This window comes from Catharus ustulatus, chromosome 8 (genome assembly GCF_009819885.2).
Source record: "Catharus ustulatus isolate bCatUst1 chromosome 8, bCatUst1.pri.v2, whole genome shotgun sequence".
Taxonomy (NCBI): domain Eukaryota; kingdom Metazoa; phylum Chordata; class Aves; order Passeriformes; family Turdidae; genus Catharus; species Catharus ustulatus.
The window spans coordinates 3,262,208-3,278,757 of NC_046228.1; the positions used below are offsets into that span (position 1 = coordinate 3,262,208).

General features: G+C 46.7%; 1 protein-coding gene across 3 annotated transcripts in view; it reads left to right on the plus strand.

Moving 5' to 3' along the window:
* Positions 1-16,550, plus strand: part of CTBP2 (C-terminal binding protein 2) — a 131,389-nt gene that overhangs the window by 89,190 nt on the left and 25,649 nt on the right. The window contains exons 1-2 of one of the 3 annotated variants that reach the window (XM_033065646.2): positions 1,343-2,543; positions 2,577-3,087. The exons of 1 other annotated variant lie outside the window; for it this stretch is intronic. In XM_033065646.2, coding sequence (XP_032921537.1) covers positions 1,398-2,543; positions 2,577-3,087 — 1,657 coding nt within the window. In that variant the 5' untranslated portion in view covers positions 1,343-1,397. Of the gene's footprint in view, positions 1-1,342; positions 3,088-16,550 lie in introns of those variants that run through there. One more of the 3 variants, XM_033065645.2, reaches the window with a different exon arrangement.

Below are 16,550 nucleotides of genomic sequence, written 5' to 3' on the forward strand. Positions count from 1 at the left end.
AAATGTTGCCTCTGTAGCAGTGGTCAGCAAAATGCGGAGCAGTTGAGCATTTCCTTCTTTGAAAAGGAATACTTGAGCATGAGCAGCCTGTCATAGTTTGGGTTATGTGTTTTGGAGAGCCATTTTAATATCTCTTCTGTAAACAATGACTCTATATGGAAATTTTTATTACATTCCCAAACAGCAATTTTCTGTGCTATGATTCTGTCTAAATCCCTTTGCCCACTCTAAGTGTAAAAAAACCTTAATCCACATGAATGTTGAAATACTGCTCACTGCAAATTGAGTTTTGTGTGATGTTTCTGAGTTTTTTCGTATTTCATAAACATACATTTTTTCCAAAGGAAGCTGGAGATAATGGGCAGAAGTCTACTTTTCCTTTTTGCTTTGTTAGGCCAGGCTTTAGATCCTTTGATCCTCCCCTCCTTCTCTGTGACCTGTGCTAGGGTCTTAAAATTATACATTGCAGATTACACCTCCACAATTTTCTGTCCTGGGATGATGAAAGGATTTAGGTATTATGGTAATATTATAAAAAAAATCTTTTTTGGAGCCTAGTTAGCGTGGCTAATTTGAAACTACAAAAAAAAATGTAATTTCCAGCACAAATTATAATATTCATAAAGTGCTAAACAGATACCTAATTTCTAATCGCTCTCATATTCCGAGTGTCTTGCACTGGCCTTTTTTCGGCCTGTCTGCTGGCTCCCATTTAATTTGTCCTTAGCTGTGTGCAGTGGATTAGCATTTCATCAGGCTGGATTAAGATTGAGCTGACACTGAAGGTTTCTTTTTTATTTTTACATGCGCCTGTGCGAGGCCGAGCGGATCCACCATCCCCGGTGGGTGCTGGGACATCCTCCCCAGCATGTGAGGGGGGAGAGGAAACACATGTTTAAAAAAAAAAGCAAAAACATTAAAAACAAACAAACAAAAAAAACCCCATCACTCCCCGGGGGAAAAATTGCATAGAGGTTGCTGGCTGGGTCAGTGCGTGAGATTTCATCGGGCTAAAATGATGTCACATGGAGCGAGGGCTTTAGTGGTTTTATTTAGCTCCTAATCCCCGCACACTGCTCGGCCAGTTGTCCATGTGCGCGCCGTCCCCAGCGGCACAGGATAAAGCATCTGGGCCGAGCGCGGCCGCTCTCCTGCACGGCTGCAGCTCACGGCCAGGGCAGCCCCTCCGCCGGCCGCCGCATGCTCTGCCCGCTCAGGTTACCGAGGATTAATAATTCAGGCGGCGCTAGGAAAGGCAAAACCGCCGGCTGGTGGTTTCTGTAGTCCCAGGAGGGCTCGGGCGCAGCCAGGTCCGGTTTGGATGCGTGCCGGAGAAGCGCTGAGAAGGAAGGCACCTCCTCTTCTCCGTGTCAGCCAGAGCAAGCGGCCTCGTGGTGATGCCCATCCCCAGCAAGCACCCCAACATCGGCCGCTCGCAGAGCTGGGACGCTGCAGGCTGGTATGAGGGGAACTGGGAGAGCGAGAACGCCTTCGAGTACCAGAGGCCACCGGGCCGGAGGAGCTCCCTGACCTATGGCGGTGAGGGCAGCTGGTACGAGCCACCGCGGGCAAATGATATCATCTTGCAGGGCGGTGCGGAGCTGAAGCAAGAGGCGTACCCGTACCAGGATGCCACCTTCGCGCCGGGGCCCCTGAGGAAGGGCTCTGTCCCCGACTTCACCTACTGCGACCGGCCGGCACCCATGGCTGGCCGGGGCTCTCTGCCCCCCCAGGATTACTACAGTGACCCATCGCTGGCGGCACGGTCACCCAAGGACCCCCGCTACTACCGTGACCACGTGGCGGGCAGGCCGCCGGCGAGCTACGGAGCACCGGGCAGCCGGCTGTCCTGGGACCAGACCGCGGTGCGCCCACCTGCCCCACCGGATGCCACCCGCCTCTACAGAGACCCCAAGCTGGCCCTGGATGGGCAGCGGATGCGTGGCAGAGATGTCCCCCCGGCGTGGTACGGCACGGAGCCCCCCGGCCCGCGGTACGGCGCAGAGCCGCCTGCCTTCCCCAGCAGGCCAGGCTACAGCGATGGGGCAGAGCGGGCTCCCGAGGCGGTGGCCAGGCAAGCTGTCCCCACCTGCCTGGTGGTGGATCCCACCACCAGCACCGGCAGCAGCTACGGGCCAGGCAGGGAGAGCAGCGGTGCCAAGGGTCCCTACGACAGCTACGAGGCGGCGGTGGCGACGCCTTCCCACCCACCAGTGCCCCCCAACTTCCCTGGGCCGGAGGGCAAGAGGAGCTTTGACCCTGAGTTTGTGGCACTGCTGCGTGCAGAGGGTGTCTCAGAGAGCACCTTTGCTGCCCTGCTGCAGCAGGGCTTCGACTCCCCAAACCTGCTGGCCATGATGGAGGAGAACGACATCAAGTCGGTGGCGCCCAACCTGGGGCAGGCCCGCGTGCTGTCCCGCATCGCCCACAACTACAAGGCGGAGATGCAGCTGCAGAGACAGGAGCGCAGGAGCGGGGCTCTGCGCCCCAGGACCCGCTCCAACAGCTTCAGCCACCGCAGCGAGCTCCCGGCAGAGTACGGGGTGCCCACCATGGATGGCCCTGGCACATCGCAGCACCCGCCACCACTGCAGCCGCTGTCCCCAAGAGGTGTAGAGATACACCGCCGGCCGTCCAGCGCCCCGACCCAGCACTTGCTGGAGACCACCACCTACCCAGCCCCCGCGGGGGCTCCTCAGGGGCCGCACTTCCTCCCTGGTTCGGGATACAACACCCCCCTGCCTTGCAGCACACACCCACGGCCCCCCTCTGCCTACTCTGCTCCAGTCGGCGTGCCCATGACGGTGACCAACCCGCACGCCAGCCCCAGCCCCAACCCCAAGACGGCGTACCCCACCACCTACACCGTGCCCATGGAGCTGATGAAGAGGGAGAGGACAGCGGTGGCCTCACCGGCACCCAGCCCCCACAGCAGCCCCCAGCTCCTGCGCCGGCCGGGGACAGCAGGGGACAGCAGCCTGGCACCCGCAGGACCTGCCTTCCCTGCCCAGCTCTCCCCGTACCCGAAGCTCAGCAGGCGCACGGGGCCCCCCGTCATCGTCTCCACCATGGCGTCGCCTGAACCAAGTAATTACCCAAGGGCTTAGTCCATACAGTAGTTTAGAACCACCTTGTTGTTGCTTATTTTACCCCTCAAAAAACCCACAGTCAAATATCATGGGGATTCATGCCTAAATATTAGACACTACTTAGAAAATGAGGTGAAGGGGATTTCTTTGCAGGGCTGTGCTGGCCACGCAGAGCTAAAGGTGCTGATTCTTGCTCTGTGGTTAAATTCCAAATATTTTATTTGTTTAGCCAACTTCAGTTAAACGTGAGCGGTATCTCAGATAATGCTTCCAGGGTTAATCTTGCCATTCCTGTTGTTTGTCGAGAACAGGAGATTAGACACTGTGCTGGCTGAGCAATTAGGACTATAGGGTTTGCTGCAGATTGACTTTTTACTGCTGTTATCAGGCACAAACGTGTTCCTCCGAGGAAATGGTTAGCATTGTTTTGACTAAATTCATCAGATAGTTAATGGTGTTATTCGAGAATCGACTTACCTTTGGCCATTACCTAAGGCTTTTCTTCTTATTATTAATTTGCTGTTTTATCAGGCATACAAAATAAACCCCTTGATTTCCTTCTCAAGATGCCTGTAAGTGAAGCGATAGAGCTGTTAAAGTAATAGGGCTGTGCTTAAAACTAAAAGCCTGTCATTAACCACTGGAGCAATAAAAATGAATGGTGGCTCCTAGACTTCCCTTCCCTTTCTAGAAACGCTCAGGCTCTTGGCTGCTCAGATGAAAAGCTGAACAATCCAAGCAGGCTCTGTTCCTCCACTTTGGAGATGTGGCACTCAGAGCCTGATAGAAACTAACTCCCAAAATCATCTAGAGAAATACAAGGGAATTCATCAAACCCATTCATTTGTGCCTTGACTTGTTTGAAAAAAAATGTGGAAGGACACCCCTTGCAATGTTTTTTGCTAGTAGTGACCCTGTGAGCAGGGAGTTTTCTCCCTGTGCAGCGCAGCTGAACTCCCATACAAATGATTCCTGAACAATGTGTCGTACCAGCGCACACACACAAAGCTTTAATAAGAGGGATACCATTTATAGGCATCGAGACCGTGCCAAACTGGTGATGCCATTCCACAGGAATCTAAATAAAGAATGATTTTGTGAGTGGAAATGATAAAGTTGTCAAAATGCAGACACTTGGCACACCCCTTTCCCTGCCATACCATAATTACACAGCTAGGAAGTAAATGCCGGTCCTTTCACGCTTATGGGTCCTTTATGTGGCTGCTGTAATGTATTGATTTCTAAAAAATGCTTCAGTATTAGGCAGCATGTTCTGTGTTGACATGGATCAGATGCTAAAGTAGTACATCCAGGCAGTATTTTTAAATAAATGCAGCTAAGAAGACGAACTGGCATAATGTGGGGAACACAAATATGTTCATTTATTTGCGCTGTGTCTGATTGAGCGGTCGATGCCGACGCAGCGACAACTCTGGGCTGAAGGACCTCCAGAGCACAGGGGTTGGGAGCAATCTCCTCCACCATGGGAAACAGATCCCTCCTTCCCTGCTTCTCATTTATAAACTGCAAACCCTGTTCTCTAAAAATCTTGAAATTATCCCTTTCCTTCACCAGAATTACCGGTGCACCAGAATTCAGCCAGCAGCATTTCTGTGCTGTTGAGCTCTTTCTTGCTACTCAACCCTCTTTTTTTCTTTTTTTTCTTCTTTTGCCTACGACCATCTCATTTGCATGAGGATGACATTTGTTGCTCCAGTAATTTCATCTGATAATGGCCAGCTTGCAAAGCGGATCTGAAAACATATTCCTTAATTATGTGTTGCCAAGCAACGAGAGGGTTTGGCCATAATCACAGAAAGATTATCTTCTCATTGAAGGCCCTGAAAGGTTTAGCTGAAGTAGGACCTGTAAAATTGTCTTCATTTTTATTTATTTCCCCTTTTCCCTTTCCAAACAGCCTGAGAGGTTTTCTTCCTGTTAAACTATATTTTAAAAGTAGAAGCCAAGGTAAGGCACATGGCACATGGAAGGATTAAAAATGGGGAAGTGTGTGATGGTTGTAGATGTTTGAGCTGTGCTAAACAGGACTGTTCACACTTACCCATGAGGGGATAAGCTGAGGTTAGAAATATGTTAAGATGTTTTAAAGCTTCGAGTGGATGGCAGAACCTTGCTAAATCCAGGAAAATTGTATTTGCCAGCCAGGAACAGGCAGGATGTGTTTTCAGGAGCGATGAGCCTTCTCTTGGCTGTAGCTTTGGCTGTGGATATTCGAGTCACAAGGTGAAAGCAAATTTAGTATTCAGCTCTCTCCAAATGGCTGCAAATATTTTCTGTCAGTGTAGGTTAATGTATTCCCAGTCAACAGAGGGTTATAAAATGCATCTTGCAGCCCAGTCATGTTATATGGATGACATAAAAAGCCCCAGATCATCAAGTCTTGTTGAACTATGCATTGTAGTCTTATACAGTGGTTTGTTCCTAAATACCCCATTTGTCATGTTGTGCTGAGTTTGACACTCTGAGTGCATTCTACACAGCTGCTGTTCACTTTGGAGTTTGGACAGAGGGCTTGCAAGGAGGAAGGTGTCTTCTCCTGCCTGATTTTCCTGATGGTAGAGGCAGGATCCTGGGCAGGGATACAGGCACGTGCCACATGTTTAGGGACCTCTTGCTTTGGCACAGTCAAATAAGGGAAAAGGAGCAATGAGATTCAGTGCTGCAGCTGCCTTGCTTTTCTTAAAATAATCAGGAATAAGTTGGGTAAATTGCCCTTGCTGGGATTGGCAGGGTTGTATGGAGAGGAGGTGGTGAATGAGCACCTTAAAGCCTTTGCTGGGGTGGTAGTGACATCTCCAGAGATGAGCTGGCTTCCCATGCCAGGAACTCCCCTGGCACAGCTCTGCCAAAGCTGCTGCTCTCCATGGCATTGAGACCTGGTCAGGAATAGCTGACAGGAATGCTCCTGCAGCCTCACCATCCTCAGGATCACCAGCAGTGAGCACAAGATCTGAGTGACAAACATGTGGCAATAGCAGGGCTGAGCCAGAGCAGGTTTGTGGCCAGCCCTGTCAGTCCAGGTCAGCAAAAATAGTATCTCCCAGTCACTGATCACACTGCTGCAGCTCTGCCTCCAAATTCTGCAACTTCAATTTATGATGTTTGCTAGTATTTTTATTAAATTACTTAATTTCCTTTTTTTTTTTTTTTTAAACCAAATGTTTTAGTAGTAAAGCAGTTGGCAGATGAGAAGTCTTGTATTTTTGTAGCTAGCCTGGACTTCTCCCAAACAGGGGCTGGTCCAAATTTCTGTTTCTGATGCTGGACTTATGGAGCTTAAATGAGAAATGGTGATTCATTGCAAAAATATGTCTTAGGTGGTTCATCGAGCTTTCATTTACACATGAAGATATGAAAGCAAATTATCACAAAAGGGAAGATGCTTCCCACAGGGATGAGGAGCAGGGCTGCCCTGTAAAGTCAGGTGGGTATCATCAGGAAGCAAGAGAAAAATTACTTGGCTGTAAGATTTGGTTGAAAGCTTGACCTTTTCCTGAGCAGGGAAAGCCAGGCTAAGGGCAGCTGCCCTCCTTGGACAAGTTATTCTCTCCAGTGTGAAGGGGACTGATCCTCTCTTCTATCAGCTTAGAACCCTGCTAGAAATACCTTTCACTGTGATTAGCTCAGCTCTGCTTGTACTCTTTAACACCTCGTTGTGATGCCTTTTGTTGGTGTTTCCCCCCTTGTGACAGATAAAAACTTTGTTAACCACACATAGTTGCAGGCTGAAACTCTGCACAAAGAGGAAAGGGCATAGGCAGGAGCAAGAATCTTGATGGTTGTTAAAGGATGGTTAAAAGAGCCCATCAGAGATGGCTGAAAGAGTGATATTTGCCCACTCTTGTAAACTATTAATTCTTTTAATCTAATTCATTTACGCTAAATTGCCACAACTTTCTATGTGCAAAGTTGAGCAGGATATTTCCTACACAATACAAATTTCCCGAGCATTTGCTGATGTTGATTTATTCTTTGCCCAGTACAGTGGACAGCTCAGAAATTGACTTCAGGTTTTCTTCCTTGTGTTTTCTGTACAAACCTCAGCATGGAATCACAGCGTGTCCGTGTAAGGCCGCCCAATTAACAATCCGGACTGAAACAGCACCAAGGGAAGCTCCGTGCACTGAATAAATCTGATTTAATTTGCACATTGACCTGACAGACCATAGCATGTCCTTGGAGCCATTCCCAGCGAGTGTGTTAGTCCAGGTAAACTCTGCACTGAGCTTGCTAACAAAAACATGGAGTCATGTTTTTAACTGGGATCATGACTTCCTTACAAAAATACAAAAGCAGACAGGACTTGCTCATGTCTGCTGTCCCAATGGTCACAGCATCAAGACACTAATATGCAAAAAGATAAGGGAAGTAGCTGGAAAGCTCACAGTGAGTTTGTGAAAGGCTTTGAAAGGCTCAGAAGGACCCTCACCAGCCTCTGCTGAGCACGTGAATGTGTGGATCTTAAAACTGAAGGGACCCCAACTGCCCACCTTAGTAGGGTGAGTGGCTAAAGAACAGAATGTGCAAGAGATGTGCTGTTGACTTGACTATATCTTGATATAACACTGATTATCTTGGCCAATCTGCACGTACAGTGCATTGGTGGCAGAGAATATCCTTTTGAAATACTTCTTTAAAGGCTGAAATACGCTTTTTATAATGGTTTTATCAAAAGCAATATAAAGTGTCAAACTCATTCCAGTTGCAATTCATTGACTTTAGTGCCATGGCAATAAAAATGAATTTGGCCTGTCGCAGGAGAACGTGTTGTCAGATGCACAAGTGTTGTCATCTTCAATTTACACTTTTCTTTCACCCTGTGTCTCTGGTTCTCCAGCATTGTTAGGACTTTCATGTATCCAGATCATTCTCTGACTGTATTTGCTGACATTTTTTTAGCTTTCTCATAAGTAGTTTCCATAGCTACAAACTTCGTGTTCACAGAGGGGAAAAAAAAAATTTAAAGGTTTCTTATTATTATTGTATTAAACATTTTTTATATTTCTTCTCCTTGTCATTCTCATATCATCACACTGCAGCCCAGTTTAATGAAAATGCTGCACAGCTGAATTGCCTGTTATTTTTAAAAGCGAAGTAGGTGCTGAGCTGAATCCTTGAAAAGCAGAAGACCAACATCATTAAGCCACTGATGTAGAATAAATGTTGCAGATGTAGGACTGGTATTAGTGAGGTTTATAGATGGCAACTGGCAGGCGAGCTTTTGACTTTTACACCTTAATAAAACCTGACATTAACAGCATTCTGCTGACTTTTGGTAAAGAAAGCTAATTTTTAATCTCTTTTGTCTGCTGTTGGTAGTGTTTTGTTTGAGATGAAATGTTGCTTCACATGAGTGGGATCCACATGGGTTGTGTTTCCAATATTCAGTTCTGCCCCTCTGGCAGGGAGGTGCCCTGAGGAATGATTTGGGCAGAGGTGCTGGGCAGCAGTGCTGAAGCAGCTTTGTTCAGGGAAACTGGAGGTTCTGAATGCTGTGTCCAGGGTCTTGCCTTCTGCACCCTCAATCCAATTAGCTGCTGCAGAGCAGATGGAGCAGATTAGTGCCCAGCTCTCCTTCCTCCGCCCTCTCCCCCAGTGCAGGGGTGTGCGGCCAACAATCGGCTTAACCGTGGGTCCCGTGGCACAGCCCCCACAGGGAAACCTCTCAGCCCTGGGGCTGCTGCTGATCAGCCCCCAGTTCTTTGGTAGTTTGGAAACCCTTGACCTAAACTCGTTTGCCAGGCATGAATTCCATTTTTCTGTTCGCAAAGAGAGTTCAACACGGCCACCAAATGTGTGAGCTGTGCTCCGCATTGGAACAGCCACTCCAGCAGTGGGGTCAGGGCTGGAGGATTGGGGTCCTTCCCCACCTGCAGCATCCCCTCCCTGAATCTCAGCCAAAAAATATTGTGTGGTCAAGGGAGATTATGGCCTCTTGCCTCATCTTGTAAATGAAAGCAGTGTCAGGCAAGGAGAGGCTGGGAGAAATGACACTATGGGACTGTTCTGCAGTTCCCAAAAACATCACAGTCCCTGGAAAAAGGGTGGTTTAAGCTTTGTAATGTGAGACATGAGCAAATTGTCACAGTAAGAAGGAAACCAGCAGGGCTTATCTGCTGGTGGAGATCCTCAATAAATACTGGTGTGAACAGCCAAGATGGCATTCCCATGTTTTATTTATGTATGCAGATATGTATGGACATGAAAATGGAGAGGAAAAAAAATCTCAAAAATATAATCAGTGTCTCAGTCATTATCCATTTGGATCAGTGCTTCTGCAGTCTTCATTGTTTGCCAGAAGTGTCTTGTTTTGGTTATCAAGCAATTTATTATTTCCTAGCTTGGCGAGCAAACAAGCAGACGGGACTTTGTTTAGACAGCAAACACAGTGATAAGAAATAATTTAGGATATACTTTCCATGAAAAAAGTCAGAAAAAGAGGATCAGAACTGAGGTGTCATGGAAACATTTGCCATGTATTTTCTAGATGTGGAGGTGCTGTCTCCAGATGGGTTCCCTCCATCCAGGGAGCATCAGGAGGTGTAAGGTGGTGGGATGCAGGAACCTGGCAATACCCACCTGACTGCCCTGCTGCTCTTCTTAACCTTAACACGTTTCCTGACGCTTGTGCTAAACACTCCAAATCCCTGAGCTGCCTCCTACACATTTCCTTACTGACCCTATAGATTATCAGCCTGTTCTTAGGATGGCCCAGTGTCTTATTGGAGTCTCTCACTGATATCTGCAGAGTGGAAAAAAAAAAACAGGAATGGAGATGTCACACACATTTGTTTTGTTCTCTGGTATCTTCTGAGTGTTTTGTTAGAAAGGTTTAAGTGAAAATTGAAAAAGTACAGTAGTTCATGCAAGTGTGTATCTTTTGTTTTGTCAGTGCAAGGAGTTTTAAGTAATATTATGAAGGATAAAAGAGAGGATTCAGTGTGGACAGCAGAGAGCTTGTCAGTATCTAGACCATCCTGCTGGGACACTGAAATAGTCAGGAATGCTTAAATGTCACTTTAGTTATCCCACCTGGCCAGCAATTCCTGCAATCTCTCCTATCGAGCTTTCCCCATCTTCAAATTCTTCCTCATGTTGAGTAGACCTGCATAAAAGTGGGAGCTGTTATCTTACCAGCTGAAACATTTGGCTTAAGAGTCTTAAATTTCCATTTCATTCTTGTCTGCAGTGAATGTGCTCTAGTTTCATCTGCAGTCAGGGCTAAAAGGTCCCAAAACCAGGATTACTAATAACTAATAACATCAGGGCACTGCCAAACAACCTGTCATGCTCTGCAGTGGAAGTTTTCTCCTTGGGGCTCGTTTTTATTCAGCAGGGAAGGTGTTTTCTGTATTTGCTGTTCATCCTAAAAGCCCAGGCTCCCTTGGAGCAGTGTGGCATCTCCCAAACCATGCTCTGGCCAGAGGGAGAGCCAGGGGATCCTCTCCCTGCTGTGAGATAAGGTACAGATGTGCATCCCATGGACCAGCAGCCCCACACTCTGGCTCTCAGCTCTTTTTCACTCCAGTTTTCTGTTTCTGAAGCTTGCATGAAAAACGCCAGCAAAGTGATTATTTGTAATTTTTGTAGAATATCTTTCTGGAGGAGCAGTTTCCAAAGTAGGGCAGTGAGTCAAGCTCACTTGAAAAATGGTGAGTCTGTCAATGATTTCAATAGGAGAAGGATTTTTACTCTCCTGCAAAAAGAACCAGCTCTACATCACTGACTTTTATTGCATTTCTTAAAATTAGATCCACAAACCCAATGGTTTCTTAACAGGAGAAGCTGTACATTTCATGCATTGGAAGCCTGTGCATTATTAAAAATAATAGGATATATTTGTCAAATGGATAATGAGTAGGTTTCTTTCTCTGTTTTTCAGTGTTTTAATGAGTGCAGGAAATGTTTGCTATTTATTTGCTTTCAGGTTTTACCAAGGAGCTCTGGAGATAATTGTCAAATTTCCAAGTGTGTATCAATATTTCATGAAGCTCTGTTTTCCCTTTGTACATTCACAAGTTGGGTCATTAGCATTGGGACTGATATTTACAGGCTGAAGCAAGGCATGAAAAGGAATTCCACCAAACCCTTGCAAAGTTGAAGAATTTCTGAAACAAAATTCTAGTCAGGTCTTCTGGGTAAAATAAATATCGGGGATGTTGCGTGGTTTCAAATGCTAAATCTGTCGGAGAATTTCTTGTTTGATCTTGGTTTCTGTGGTTTGTGGACCTGATCCAGAGAACACCAAGGCTTTGTGTGTGTGTCCTGTGTGTTTTGTGTGTGTGCTCTGTGTGTTTGGCCTCAAGCCCAGCACTTACCACAAATTGGGGTGTACCTTACAGAGATAGGATATCCATCCACGTCATCCTTTGGAAAAAGCAAATTCCACCTTTCCTACTACCAGCAAATTAAATTGTGTTGAATTATTAAAGCTCAAATTGCTTTTAGATGTGGTACCAGCCATCACTGATGCTGACAATTTAGTTTGCTGTTGGCTATTCGGTTTTAGGTTATTTTTGCTTGGTCTTTGAGGTGCAGTGCTGCCTGTGTGTTAACAACTGTTGTTCTGCTTTGGACATTTGCTGTTTATGAGAGGCTACGTTTTGAATGTTGAGTGTTTCTTTTTCCTTAATTTCTGGCATTTTTATGTAAAGCCATCACATCCTTGTTCTCATTCTGATTAGGCAATTTATCCCAATTTTAGTTTGTTCAGCCTGAAACTCTGGTGTCAGGCTGGCTTTTGCTCCTATTCATGATCTAACCCAACTAGCTCAGTGCAATGTCTCAAAGAAAAAAAAACCTCAGGAAATGAAAATTATTCAGAGATAAGGACCCGCTGTGCTTTGCTGTAGAGAGGGTGCAAAATCAGTTGATAAATTATTGTGGCTTTTTGACCACTCTAAATGGTTGCTATAAGTGCTTCACCAGGCACAGCTGAGTGGTAACTGGGAGAGAGCAAAAAATGAGACTTTAAACTTGATTGAACTACAGGAAATCTGGAGTGTTAATGTGGAACTCTGAAAGTGTGCAGAGAGCTGGAAGGTGGATGGAAAAGTGCTTCAGAGTTAGAAGTGATTAAAGCAGAAAGGAACCTGTGGTGCTTCCCTGGAGAGGGAGGGATGGAGTTCTGTGGGATGGGCAGAGCTGCCTGTTTGACAGAGGGGTTTGAAGTTCCTTGGAATTAGTCAGAACTGGCCTGCCTGTCGGTATTTTGGGATCATTTTAGGATTTGGGATGCTATGGGCTGCAGTAAAGCAAAGGAGGTCCCTTGTGAACACAAACAGCAGTGTTAATCATGGTAGCTAGTTCAGGAGGAGAAAGAGAAATGGCAGTCAGGTAATATTGACACAACAGGAGTGTGTGGACATTATGAATTGCTCAATATGACAGAGTTTCAGACTGTAAACAGAAATATTTGTCAGTGCTCAGGGTGGAAAACAGGTGCTTTGCTAAGTGAAAAATCACCTTGTAAAGGATTTGCAGCAGTGGGGGGGTTGTAAGAGAAAACCAGAGCAGATCCATTTGACCACCTTGTCCTTCTAGGAGGAAGTTTGGAAAGTTGGTGGTAAATATGTCTTTAACTTGTGCTTAGCTCTGAAACTGAGCTTTTCTCTGAGCTGAACTCGAGAAGACAAGAGTTTGCAGTGCAAGTCCCACCCAGCTTTTGGTGTTTCTTTGGTTTGCTCATTGATCACCTGTGCTAAGGTGATCCAGGTGCTAAGAGAACACAATTCCTCTGTGTGATGCTGCCTGGGAAAACCTGGCCTTACTCTGGCCATTTTCCTGGGAAATCTCCAATTTCCTTTACTTCCACTATGGGAAGTTATTAGGCACAATGACTTGATGTGTCTGTTACCTATTTATTTGTTTGATCTGTTGAAAAGGCACTTAGAGCCCCACTGTTTTTTGAAAAGGGATGCTGGAAAGCCCAAGCTGCACACAATGCTGAGAGTGAGCAGCTTTCCTCCAGCACAAGCACATCTGGAGAAGTGGGAGAGGAAGAAAGAACAAAGAAAAGCAGAAGAAAGAGGAAAATACTGGAATCAGCAACAGCAATCCAACCAAAATACTGGAGTGGGACAGAGGGTGCCCTAAAGGTAGCCAGCTTCTAGGAAAGTGTTCCATGCTTGGGAAGAATGGTGCTGGTAACAGTCACAAAATGTTTGTGTTCCAAGTTTTTTGTACACTTCCCCTCCCAAGCTGGCACAGTCGCACGCTTTGTTTGTTTGCCTCCAGCTCCTACCCTTCTAACTCTGACTCAAGTCCATCCAAATTCAGCAGTGCCATGCTTGGTAAGTGGGTCATGAGCCCTTGGGGTCTGAGCAAAGTTTTTCCATCAAAATTTGGCAAAAGAGCAAGGTAAAATTCTTTTCATAAAGCCTCTTGATTCCAAGATTTTGCTTTAAGATTAATTTTCTTGTAAACAGTGTGTGACCTGTGCTTTGATGCTTTGCATCAATCCACATGGAACTCCTAGGTGTCAGTGTAAGGCAGTTTTGGAGATCTCCTGGAGTGATATCCAGTTTGGGATGATTCTTGTTCTTCTCCTGCCTGGAAGTGCATCATGAGGGTATCCTGAATTTTTCTTTTTGAGCCATTTCAGAAAACTCACCCTTACTGCTACCAGTGCTCTGTGGTCACCTGTCTGCAGCCCCCAGCTGTGCTCCTCTGCCTCCCTCACATCTGACACTCATGTTTGGTTTCATTCTGGGGCTGGTTTGAAGCAGGAAAACCCAAACCCCCCTGCTCAGTCAGACAGGGGGGCTCCCATCACCCCAAGGAGTGTGCACAGCTCTGGGAGGCCACAGCTTCACGTTCAATCCCAGTGAGAGCATCTCAAGTGCACCCCTGGAAACAGTCCATGACCCCTGTTTCTCCTTGGCCACAGTCCTGTGCTGAGGAGAGGCATCAGCATGGTGGTTTTCTGCTGCAGCCAAGGAGTTTTTTCTTCTCCCTTTGCCTTCCCAGTCTCCCCAGACACTGCCTCTTCCCCCTGAGCCCTGTTTTGGCACTGGACATTGGAATTTCCATTGAGGGATGTTCAGTTGTCTCAGCACAACAGGTATCAGCTTCTTTCTGATCACAGGTGTCAGGTGCTGCTCAGATTGGCAGATCACATGTGACCAGCACAGGGAAAAGCTGCAGTTTCTCTACCTGTGGTTTTCTTCCCTTTTCTGTGCAGTCTTTCTGTCCCTGTGCTGGTTTGAGAGATGCACACCCACTGAAATGTCTTCTTAGCGAGTTTGTTGTGCTTGGGATCTGGTCTGCTGTTTTAAAAAAGCTGCACAGCCTTCCTGGTTATTTTTTTCCATCACCAAGCAGGGCAGAGGCTGAGAAGACCACCCAGCAGTGCTGCTGTGCTGCTGGCAGGGGTTCTGGGATGCTGTTGAGGATGGGCTGAGTGATGCTCTCAGAACGTGCCACTCCTCTTGTGGACCACGTTGGGTGGTTGCAGCCCACCCTGTGAAATGCAGAGCCACAGAGGGGATGTCCAGGGGATAGAGTGACAGCTTGTCACAACTAGACAGCAATTCTGTATTTGACATCTTGAGGTCAAAAACTGTCAGTTCCTTATTTTTTACGGTGTCTTAAATCGCCTGGAGAGTGTTTTGAGCCTTGTCAAATTGAATTAATTAAGGCCAAGTCATCTTCACAAGCCTGTGCTGGTCTGATTCAGCAGCAGGATTGTACTTGATTTTCACCCTAATAATTACAAATGGTTTTGGAGGATCTGGGGGGCAGATAGAGCCCGTTTGTGTTTCCTCCAGAGCTACATGTGCTACAGTTTTTACTTGCTCTTTGCCTTGGCGGTCTGTAGCATTGTTTTCCTCCTCCTTAGGAACACAGCCAATTTTCTAATTAAGGAAAATCACTCTGCAGCCATTGTCGCTGTTCATTTGAGTTCTTTGTCCATACCAAAGTTTCCAGCTCCCCAAAAGATTTGAAGTCACTGCTTGCTATAGCTGGAGGAGGACAGAAGGTTTGGCTCAGGGCAGGCTCTTCTTCTAACTCTGTTAAGAACCAGGCATCAAGCACCTCTGTGGGCAGCACATTCACTTCACAAGAGCTTCAAATCCACCTCTGGCTATGACAAATACTGCTGAAGTTATTTTTCTATTGGATTCGTATATAAAAAATATAGTTGTGAGAAATAAATATCACTTTGTGCCGGGCTTTACTGCTCACTGGGCTTTGAGCCTAAAAGGATTTAAAAGTCATCATGCTCTAAGGGAAAGTTGTAGCAAGAAAGAGGATGTGGAGGGTTGCTCCAGCCAGCTGTTGAGATTTGGGAAAAGGCTTGTCCTGACCGATGGAAAGGAGCCTGGGACTGAGAGGCAGCCAGGGCTGACACAGCTCCACCCACTGGGATTAGGACCAAATTAGAAACTCAGCATGCAGGGGTTTATCATTTCCTTTATATTGTGACATTAATAAATGCAAAGCTCTGTCTTCTGGTTGTTATCCTCCCTTGTATCTTTTGTTAATGAGCGTTGTCCCCAGTTCAGGCTGCACTGGTAGCTGGATGGAGAGACATCCATGTGCACACATTCAAGTGTGTTCTCATGCTGTGCAAAAGTACCTGGGGTGTGAGGAAGGGATATGGGCACTTCTCTGTGTGCCAGCTCCTCCTGTCAGCCTGGAGTTGGACAAGAGTCCTGCAGACAATGCCATGCAAATGCAGCACAGTTCAGTGCTTTTGGTATTTCACAGTGCAGCACAATAACTTCTTTTCTCATTTTGCTTCTGAAGTGCGTCAAATTCAGAACATATGCACCATGTCAGGGCTGCTCTTGCCAGTCAGCCCAGAGAAAATGCTCAGATCAGGTCTGGTTGGTCACTCAGAGGGAGCTGTTGAACTGAAAGATGGTGGGTTTAGATTAAATATTGGGGAGAAATTCATTACTGTGAGGATGGTGAGGAAGCTGTGGCTGCTCCATCCCTGGAGGTGTTCAGAGCCAGGCTGGACAGGGCTTGGAGCAGTGTGGGCTAGGGGAAGGTGTCCCTCAGGGTGTTGGGACTGGATGAGCAATAAAGTCCCTTCCAGCCCAAGCCATTCTGTGATTCTGTGGCTCCTGCACAGCTTGGCTGCGCAGTGGAGGCCACGGTGGCCTGGTGCTCAGCTGGGGTTGGGCTCTCCATCCCAGTTGATGTGCTTTCCATCCTAGATAGGTCCCATATGGCAGGGAGCTCTCTACTAGCCAAAATAAAGACACTCAGCAATCTGCCAGAGCCGATTAAAGCATGTAGTCTGTTACAGGCAGAAAGAAATACAATTTGGGGTAGAGGATACAAAATACATTTGCAAGGCATCTGAGCCTGGTGTAAGACATTCTTTCTCTCAATGTTGTTGTTGCCAATAGCTTCTCTTGTGCTCAGACCAAAACTATTTAGGGTGGAACATTTGCTCCCTACTTTCTAGCAAGCCTGGTCGCAGGAATG